Source organism: Sinocyclocheilus anshuiensis, unplaced genomic scaffold, assembly GCF_001515605.1.
Source record: "Sinocyclocheilus anshuiensis isolate Anshui unplaced genomic scaffold, SAMN03320099.WGS_v1.1 scaffold1162, whole genome shotgun sequence".
NCBI classification, from domain to species: domain Eukaryota; kingdom Metazoa; phylum Chordata; class Actinopteri; order Cypriniformes; family Cyprinidae; genus Sinocyclocheilus; species Sinocyclocheilus anshuiensis.
The window spans coordinates 2,714,591-2,725,591 of NW_015540875.1; the positions used below are offsets into that span (position 1 = coordinate 2,714,591).

The following is an 11,001-nucleotide window of genomic DNA, read 5'->3' on the forward strand; positions in this document are numbered from 1 at the left end:
ATAAGTCATTATAATCCATAATTATGTCCCCACTGGATGCAACGAATGCTTCGTTTATAATGGGTTTTCATGTTTTTGAATCATCGCTCCGGCCTGACAGGGAATACCTGAGGTATTCGGCCAATCATAACGCATTGGATAGCTGGCCAATCACAGCACACCTTGCTTTTCAGACCGATGAGCTTTGTAAAAATCGACGCGTTTCAGAAAGGCGGGGCATAGAGGAGAAACAATAATGTACAGTATGTGGAAAATAATGTGTTTTTTGAACCTTAAACCGCATAAACACATTTCATTACACCAAATACACAAAATAATGTTCTTTTTAGCAGCATCATATGACCCCTTTAATAAATATCTAATGGCAGTGCCTAGGCGAAATGACCCAACAGGCTGAACCCAGCATTTTTTAAAAAGTGTATATTTGGCAATTAATAATTTTAAAAGACTATTGCTGTTATGGATTCCTGTGCCATATATCACTTCAAAATTATGGCTTGGGTACATAGTTTATTATTTATTCATTATTTATTTATTTATTTTTATCACGGAATAGCCCTACAAACATACATCTCACAGCTGAGGTTGATTCATTGTCTCCACCAGTCTAACAAACCTTCACAAAATACTGAATGTTTGTAAGCTTTTCCAAATTATAAAATGCCTTTTTCTTTAGTTGTATCAGAACTAGAAACAACTCCTTTGCGATTGATTCACTGCTTTTCTACTTTCCTATTGATTGCCTTTATATGGAACCCCATAAGCTTGAAAATGAAAGTAAAAGATTTATTTGCTAAAATTATTTTCAATATTATATTGACACTTGACTTTAAACCCCCTGTAATTCAAGGGGAAAAGCCTTGTGGAACTGTTCCTGAAGGGAAAAAACACTTCTGCTTTTAACAGTATAGGAAAAGAGCCACTTGCTTTGTGATTCACTGTGTTCGCTGCTTATTAGTGATTCAAAATGAGTTAGTGAGTTTTCCGGCATGGCCGTGGAAAGTGTATGACTGAGAACTTCACATCTGTGTTCACCTCCTATGGCCATGGAAGAAGCCTGTGTAGACATTTCAGTCGATGCGTGCCAGAGGTGGATCAGGATTTTACCCCAGGGCCAAAATAGCTTGTGATGTTGAAGATTCTCTGGGCTGTCCCAAGACGGGATGCTGGGGCAGAATACATTATTTGTTGTTGTTTGGTTGTATTGGACTGTACAGTACATTAAGTAATAACAAATGTTCAAATGTATACATTTGTTGTGTTCATCATGTGAAAATATTTTTGAGGGGGAGAACCACAAGCAATATAACTTAAAAAACTACCGTTTTTGTAGTATTGTTTTGAATTGATCTCGATTAGACTTCATTTTGATTCAAAAATAGGAAGTTTGGGGAATTGGGTGAGAATTATAGAGTTTTGAGAAAAGGAGGCAGAGTTTTAAAAATGTGTTTAAGCAATCAAGAAAAGCTGTAATTAACTCATTTGCACTCAGTTTTATTATGTCACATGAAATTAAATTTGTAAATGCTAAAGTTTAATCCACTTGTTGTGGGACAACAGTAATCATTTTTGTTGCATCGACTGAAACCAGGCCGTTTTTATTAGTAGAGGGAAAGACTTGTTAGTATTTAATGCTTTTATGTTTGTTGGACTTTTTGTGGTTACCATTGTGAGCATAGTGTTTGTGGTTATACCTAACATAAGTGCAAACTATGATATATGTTGCTGTCAATGAGTAATAACTGTGATAATGCCAGTAACAAGTAATTTCTCACTTATTCATTAAGTACTAAAAATTGCATTTCACGATTCTGTTATTAATGCACCCAATAATGATGTTTACACATCACTGTTATATTATGTTTTATTTGTTATACTTAATGCTCTTCAGCAAATACATCAGAAACATACATTTTTACCACGTATATGAAACCCTCGGCAGTCAGTTCTCAGTATGTTGGACATGTCTGTATACTGTTCTCAGATCAGTACTGTTGGACTGAGTTTTGATTGAATAACTTGTAGATCTGTGCTGACTCGAGCAGCGAACTGTTTCAGATGTTTTAGTTCGATTTGGTGAACTGGTTCATCCATGTCTATGGTGGTTACAGCCCTGCGTTGAATTAAGATGCATTTTACTCATCAGTACAATTCACCTAGTTTAATTTCAAATAAATCTTTTCATCTGTGTAGAACCACACAAAGCCTCACAGAAAGATAAGCCAAAACACTAAACTTTATCACTAAACTAAAGTGACAGGACCCTGACACTCAGCCACATTGCAAACTGCCAAATAATGAGTTTAAATACACTGAACAAAATTATAAATGCAACACTTTTGTTTTTGCCCCCATTTTTCATGAGCTGAACTCAAAGATCTAAGACTTTTTCTATGTACACAAAAGGCCTATTTCTCTCAAATATTGTTCGCAAAAACAAAAGTGTTGAGTTTATAATTTTGTTCAGTGTATTTAGATAAAATGTGCAAAGAAAATTGTGTTAGTATTGCATTAATGCAAACAGGAAATTAACTGACGCAGGCAGAAATAACATGTATAAATATAGATATTATGTGTGAAAGCAAGTGTGTGTCAGCACCTCCACAGACTAAGAAGGGGTGCTTACTTTAATGTGAGAGAAGAGCGCTCAAGCATCTCGACGAGCAGCAGGAAGGGGAAACCAGCGCTGATACACTGGACACATTCTATAAGAGACACGCAGACGGAGGATAGGGTAAGCTTTATCTGTAATTAAGTGAACTGTTCAAAACCAGGGTTATAATCGTTAACTGAAACTATCAAAAACATTTATTTTAATTAAAAAAAGTCAAATAAAATAAAAACTATAAGTTGAAATTTTGCTTTGTCATTACATAAAAATAAATTAAACTTAAAAGAGTAATATTTAAAAAGAGCAAAAACTAATAAAAATGACAAAAGCACACACAATTATTTAAAAAATAAAATAAAATTACAACTGAAAATACAAAAATAAATACTAAAAACTATATTAGTATAAAAATAAAATAATTCTTTTCCAGGCAATACATGAATGCAGGCCTTTTCTATTTTCCTTTTTTAGTGGCATACAAATTAGGTTTTCATCTCATATTTACTACAGGCTATTCAACACAGAACCAGAAGAATATTTTGATCAACATGATATAAGCAATTGATAACATAGGAGACAGGACAAAGGCACTGGCAATTTGTTAAAAAAAAAATGAGAAATTGCTTATATGATGTGCACAAGAGATGGTATGGAAGTTGAAGTCACTTTGATCTGACAAATGTACCAACGCATCTGAGAAAAACCTGTAAAACATTAAACCAACAACATGGTGACGCAACCATAAGAGCAACTTAACTCTGATTATATATATAATTAAATGAACAATGTGAAATATGGAAATACACTGCTGTGATCAACACTTGATTGTGGGTGTCCATCAAGAATTGTGAGGTATTTTATCTTTTTGATGTTGTTGTTGTAATTTAAAGCCATAGAAAGTCTTGAAATGGCTTGAACAATCTAATTCTTTATTTTTATTTTATTATTATTATTATTTGTAATTATTTTTATTCTTTTAATTTTAGCTGTCAAAAATGTAACTAACTAACTAAATAAATAAATAACATTTGACCATTGTTTCATGCAATTCTCGTGTTGCCTCTGTACTGTATTTACAGCTCTTTGTAAATGCAGATTTGTACTAATGCATTGTTTTATTTTGTGCTAACCTCAGGCAATGAAGAAGATGGGAGTTCCTGGAAAAATTCTCTGTGTCTTGATGCTGCTGTGAGTATAAAATACTGAATTATTGTATTATTATATTCTAAATTGGGTAGGTTATTGGGGTTTGGTTCATTAAGAAAGAAAACTACAACAAATTGAATGTTATTTATTTATATTTATATTGAATACTGATCAAGAGCTGAATAAAGAATTTAATATAAAGCTATTTTTGTAACAGTTCTCATGTGTGTCCTTGTGCTTTCAATATTTTGTGAGTTCTTTTGGGCAGGGTGATGATATTATGATGTCCTTACCTGCTCTTGCACAGCTGAGGCTCACTCCATGTGCACACTTCCCTGCGTAGAGGAAATGTTGTAAAAAGTATTAGGACTGCACAAAAAATATCATTGTGCAATGAATGACTAATTCTGACTAATGTCAGAATTTCTGCCTGCTTTCTTCACTGACGTGTATTTAATAGTAGCCTGAATACTTTTAGATTAAGTTATTTCCCTTTGCATTTATTAATTTGACATTTATCCAAAGCAACTTACAGTGCATTCAAGCAATACATTTTTGTTGACCTGATATTCTGATTCTGTTCCACAGACTGCACAGCAGTATTCAGCAACAAGTCTTTAATGATGAGGAAACACTCCATCTCCCTGCAAACTATACAATTGGCTGGATGGAAACTCTGGATGATGAAAAGTTAATTTCTGACATCACTCTTCCTGGTACCCATGAGAGCTTGGCCCTTCATGGAGGATTCATAGCAAAATGTCAGGCTTGGTCTCTAGAGGATCAGCTAAAGGCCGGGATACGCTTCTTTGACTTCAGAGTATTTCCACTTGGGAAAAATTTGCTAATTATGCATGGACCAATTTACCAATATGCAACTTTAAAAAATGCTCTCGAGACAATTAAGACATTTTTATCTAAATATAAATCTGAAACAGTGTTGGTCAGAGTTAAGCCTGTTCTTTTTTTAAAGAACAAAGTTCCACTTTTAGTTGAAAATATGGCTAAAAATTACCCTGACTGCTGGACTGAAGAAACAATACCAAACATTGGTCAAGTAAGAGGAAAGATTGTATTTGTTCAGAAAAATGCCATTCGGCTGGGTATCCGTCTATATGAAACTGATAAACATAATGACTATATAGTGACTAATGTTGAAAAAAAAAAAGAAACAATTATTAAGCATCTGAATGACACTACATATGAACAGTATAGAGCTGGTTGTGTTGTTTTGAACTATTCAAGTGGCACAGGCATACCTAGATTGAGTCTAGATATAAACCCCAAAAGCTTGGCAAAGCAAATCAACCCTTGGCTGTATAAACATCTCGATAATGAATCAAAGAAAACCAATCCCAAGCCTTGTTTTGGGGTGATAGCCATGGACTTTCCAGGCTTGGATTTGATTAAAAAGGTCACTGAATTCAATTAGTAGATGTTTCAGACTGTAATTATCAAATTAATATGCTGAGCTTCTGACTAATTCTGTTTTTTATATATTTTTTTTATTTAGTTATTTGAAAATCAAGCATGATGTGCAACTGACCTGAGCTTCTTGAGATGCTCTGTTCATGTTTACGATATAAAAGACACCACTGCTGGTCCTGCATGCTAGACAATAAGATAAACATAAAAAAATATCACAGTTATTCGTTTTGCCTGTCTCTCATTTTTAAATGATGTTATACCATCTAATCATCAAGCTACATTTTTATTCTTGCCTTTTCCTTTAAATAAATTACTTAACTGGCATCACTGGCTTTCCTGATTTTATTTTTTTTTACACTATACATCTTCAGACACACTGTGTAGAATAGACTTTTTTATTTGTATTATTTATTTACTATTATACTTAATATCATAAGCTTACTGTTATACTTACTTATATTGATATTTTGAATTTGCTTTATTTTAGTGTTTTTATAGGCCTACTACTAATAAGATTTAATTAATTTTTATTTCAGTTATAGTTAAATTCCCCCCCCCCCCCTTAAAGCTATTTACTTTTTTCCGTTTTTTAAGGGACATGAAAATCAATTAACTTCCCTAATTAAGATAAGGGCCAAAAAATACAATAAAATAAAACGATAAAAACAATATACAAAAAGTAAGGGATATAAATTATGTCTGATTTATTTGCATGATTTCACCACCAGGTAGCTTGTATCACCATAGATATGTATAAAATACATATCTATGTGTATCGCATACAAGTCAGCTGCTGTCAAAAAATGCGTAAAAGCAGAACAGAGCCACCAGATAATAACAGCTTAATAAATTAAAATGCATAATAAATGAAAGTGCCAATGTTGCCACAAAAAAAGCTTGAGCTAAAGTACTCAAAAGCAGACTAAGTGTCTAAAGATCGTTTGAAATTCATATAATTTTATTATATGATTTTTATTTTTTTAATATTATTATTAGTTTCAGGTGTAAGGTTTATTGTTGCCGATATTGTGCATTTAATGACCACTTCTGTTTAAGCAAGAAGAATTTCTGTTTGACAATGTCAGGAAAACAGCTCCGCCTTATTACGGGAAAATGTTTTTTTGTTGTTGTTTTTTTATAAACAGTTCATTGTAAAGAACCGGTTCACAAAATCGATTCAGTGATTCCTTTGCGTCATCGCGCAATGCGTCACACAATGTCCGTGACATCCAGCATTGTATCATTTGTATTCACATTGCTAAAATTAATGTATATCTCTTGGCTGAAAAGGTTTTTGTTTGTATTAGAGGTAATATATAGGAATTCGTGTTATTAGGCAGACTGTGTGAAGGATGCTGTTTAAGATTCAGTGAGTCACTTTTGTGAGAACCGCTCGAAATGATTCAGTCTGATTCATAAATGATTCTTTCAGAAGATTCTTTGAAAATGTCCGAATGAAAAAAAGAACGAACTGACGTCGCTGTTTTTTTGGGCCTGTAGTTTATCAGAACTGATCGTTCTTTTCTCTGCTTCTGAAATGTTGACATTCTCCTGAAATCTAGTGACTGCACTCTGGACTGTTACTCACAGGGTACGTCTGAGTTGTTTCTTATTAAGAGCTTTCTGAAATATGCAATACTGCAAAAATATAAATTCAGCGTCACAGGAATTAGATGTTTCGTTTTCTTTCTATTTTGGTCGAAAGGTAAACTTCCGTCATCCATACCCTGTCAATTATCAAAGTTATTCTAGAATGTTTGAGAAAGAATTCTATTAAGATTAGCTTTAGGCCAAATTGTCACATTTGAATTCATTGCATTACCCAAATTCTTCTTGTCTCTAGCAGGTTGTCACATGTGCTTTTAATTTTGCAACTGAATATAGTTTCAGTGTCAGTAAATAGCATTGTGGCTCTTTATCCTTAAAGGCTTACTACATGCCCGCTATGTCATTATTTGTTAATTGAGCTGTATCTTATTGTCCTTATAAGCAGTGTTGGGGAAAGTTACTTTTAAAAGTAATGCATTACAATATTGCGTTACTCCATACAAAAGTAACTAATTACGGTACTTAGTTACTTTTTATGGAAAGTAATGCATTACGTTACTTTTGCGTTACTCGCGTTACTTGTAATGCGTTACCCCCAACACTGCTTATAAGGCAATAGCAGTGTCAAGGCTTTTAGTGAACAAGCTTTTTTGTTTCTTCTCTAAAGCTTGATTTGAAATCTTGATGTATTTATACCAGTTGTGATGCACTAGAATGGTAATTTACTTGTCTTTACACAGGACGTTTGGTCTTCATCACCTGTTGAAAGGCTGAAGTCTGCAGCATGTCTCTGACAGTGTCTCAAGGTGAGGGTTTGACGGTCATCACCATCGCCTCAGACCCAAAGAGCAAATGGCCCGTACTGTGTCAGGTTTTGAGTTTTCTCTGCTGCAGTCCGGTGTGTTCTGTGTCTCAGAATATGAAAAAGAAGCTGACGAACATCCACACTGCTCTTGGGGTGAATTAAACAAATGTCTTTTCAATACAAGACTTTCATTACAAGACTTCTGTCATTTTAAGTTGCTTTTTCATTTGTGAGGTGTATGTACAAAAATCTTGTTTTGTTTTTTTATGCCGTAGACTATGCAGATAATAGTTGGAGTCATCAGTATTGTGTTTGGGATTTTGCTTAAAAGCTCTAGGATATGGAATAACATTACAGAATTTGGGTTGTTTTCTGGATCGGTGGAGTGGTAAGAATTTGTCTTATTCTGCTTATTTTTATTTTTCCAAACCAGTACATGTGTAATGAGTGAGTCTATATATAAAATGTATCCATAACAAAATTGAGAGGATGAGAAGGGAGAAATCTACTGTAAAATGCATGTGCAAATTTTCATGTTTATATTCATAGTGGTTCATTTAATTACTCAAAAAAAGTTTGCTTACACCTTACATATGAGTGTACGCATCTTAATCATTTTCAAACAAAAAAAAGAGTAAAATGTACACACACATATTAGTAGTGAACATTTATTCACCAGATATTAACAATATTTGAAAGCAATAACGTCTTTTAAAATAATGTTTTATTAGTATAATGGTTTGATAAGATGTTTTTTTCTTTATTTACACTACCTGAGCAAGTTGCACAAAAGCATAAAAATGAATTTTATTTATAAAGAACATAGGTCTTATTAATAAATTAGTGTTGTGTTATTGACCCATATATTACTTTTAATTTTTTTGGGCAGGTAGCGTTTAGGACTTTTTATTTATGTATTTTAATGGAATTTGACTTGCTAGTGTTCATGTCATCAGTTGTGATGGATCCAATGCATTTTGATGATTTTGTTTAGCATAACGAAGATCTGATGAGTCAGAAAACCTAATTTACACTTTTCATTTCAATGACTATGTTTGGACACTCAGAGGTTTTTAATGTTTTTTTAGGTCCTTGTAATTGGAATTATGACTGTTCTTGCAGCTAAGTTTCCCAGTCCTTTCCTAGTAAGTTGTCTATCAAAGCCATAATAAACTTATCAGTGTTTTTGGAAGTTATGCTGAGCATCAACAGTTTATATTGTTTGTGTTGTACAGCTGGTCATCACAGTGATTCTGAATGTAGTCAGTGCTGCACTGGCAATCACAGCTGCTGTGCTGTATTCAGTGGACCTGGCAACTGGAAATGATCTATATTGTGACACCAGTTATTACTCGTCTTCCGACTATGCTGTAACACCTTCCCCTGAACAGATGAGGAGAACCGAGATCTGTGTGAAGTACAAGTATCTCAATAAGGTAATGTTTAATTTTTCGTTTTATTTATTAGATTGTGTAGGATCAAATTACTAAAGTTGGGGAAGCGATTTTAGTTTGTGGTTTCACAAGCTATTGGTAATTCAAAGATATTGCATGAATCTAATCTTTTGTAAAAGTACTTGAAGTTAGGAGGTCATATATTATAAAAATAAGTAACTTCAATCACAGCCATATCACCCTGCAGCCCAAGACTGGTTGCCCACTGAAGCTCAGCAGGGTTGAATCTGGTCAGTACCTGGATGGGAGACCTCCTGGAAAAACTAGGTTTCTGCTGGAAGAGGTGCTAGTGAGACCAGCAGGGGGTGCTCACACTGGTCTGTGGGTCCTAACGCCCCACTGAATCAAAAACGGCGAGGGTTCTTGAATTATATTGTTTCAGATTGAATTAGAGTGGATGTTTGTACTGTATTTCATATAGGCCTTATCGACCTTTACTTCCCTCAAATGTTTAGATAGCACCTCCTGACTATAGTTTAAAATGCGTACAAGTTTACATTATTTATCTCCGTTCAAATCTGACCTGAGATGGAACAGGTTTTCACCCCAATCTGACATTTAAAGCAATAGTTCACCCAGAAATGAAAATTTGCTGAACATTTACTCACCCTCAGGCTATCCAAGATGTAGATGAGTTGGTTCCATCATGGGAACAGATTTTTAGCATTGTAGAAATGTAGCATTACATCACTTGCTCAGCAATGGATCCTCTGCAGTGAACTTTCTGTAGTTTTCTGTGGAGTTGCCATGTGTATATGTAAGCATTATTTGATGGCTGGGCTTACATTTAACTACATTTGCTGCCACTTCTGACACTGACAAGATTATTATTAAAAAAAAAAATTTTGATTGTATAATCACAGCACCTTATATAGCATCATAAAATAAACTGGCATTTCTTTTGCTATAATTTTTGTCTTACTGTCCTTCTTATTACAAGACTTATTAAAGACAAAAAAAAAATACTGATCTGAGTTGAAATTATTTTTGTGAGAAGACATGAAATAATACTAGCTCAGTTACACGTGCTTCCTCCCGCACTTTAAACTCAACCCGTTGCAGTCTGTCAGTCATATAATGACAGTCAATAGGCTCCACGGCTTTGAGAGTAAAAAAAAACATACATAGACAAAACCAAATTAAACCCTGCGGCTCGTGACGATACATTGAGGGTTTAAGACACGAAACGATCGGTCTGTGCAAGAAACTGAACAGTATTTATATCATTTTTTACCTCTGATCCATCGCAATGTCTGAGCGCGTTCACAACATCCGGCGAGTGACGCGTGCTCTGGCATCGTAGACATAGTTATATATAAGTAGATGCCTCATTAGTGACTGTTTCTATGGGCCGCGATATGTTCCAAAATGGCGGACGCGTCAACGTATCTGGAGCAGTCGAATAGGGAATCTATACATATCTATGATAGTAGATGCATGTGCGGAAGCGAACTGTCGCGCGTATACATCACTCATTATTTACACAGTGCAGAGAGATTGCCGACGTTTTCACTGGCACTGCGATGATCTAAAGATATTTAGAAGTACAGGTCATCACAATGAAAGACGATTTTGATATATCAGACAACGTGGAATTTTTTGCCCAACCGTATTTATTTGACGTCACGCGCTGGATGTTGTGAATGCGCTCAGGACAGTTGGACATTGCGGTGGATCAGAGGTAAAAAATTATATAAATACTGTTCAGTTTCTTGCACAGACCGATCGTTTCATGTCTTAAGACCTCAATGTATCGTCACGAGCCGCAGGGTTTAATTTGGTTTTGTCTGTGTATGTTTTTTTTACTCTCAAAGCCGTGGAGCCCATTGACTGCCATTATATGACTGATAGACTGCAACGGTTTGAGTTAAAAATCTTCGTTTGTGTTCTACTGAAGAAACAGTCACCTACATCTTGGATGCCCTGGGGGTAAGCAGATAAACATCAAATTTTCATTTTTGGGTGAACTATCCCTTTAAAGTATTTTCATATGCATACAAAGGCATTTA

At 34.6% G+C, this 11,001-nt stretch overlaps 1 protein-coding gene across 1 annotated transcript; it reads left to right on the forward strand.

Moving 5' to 3' along the window:
• Positions 1 to 3,758: 3,758 nt before the first annotated feature.
• On the forward strand, positions 3,759 to 5,192 carry LOC107688224 (1-phosphatidylinositol phosphodiesterase-like). The gene is made up of 2 exons (XM_016485843.1): positions 3,759 to 3,799; positions 4,346 to 5,192. The coding sequence occupies exons 1-2, from the start codon at positions 3,759 to 3,761 to the stop codon at positions 5,187 to 5,189; spliced, it is 885 nt and encodes a 294-aa protein (XP_016341329.1). The 3' UTR covers positions 5,190 to 5,192.
• Positions 5,193 to 11,001: the final 5,809 nt, after the last annotated feature.

Bases quoted from the DNA above. Each gene is read 5' to 3' on its own strand.
- LOC107688224 (XM_016485843.1), top strand. From the start codon at position 3,759: ATGGGAGTTCCTGGAAAAATTCTCTGTGTCTTGATGCTGCT. The intron at 3,800-4,345 runs GTGAGTATAAAA...TCTGTTCCACAG, and splicing joins CTCTGTGTCTTGATGCTGCT to ACTGCACAGCAGTATTCAGC.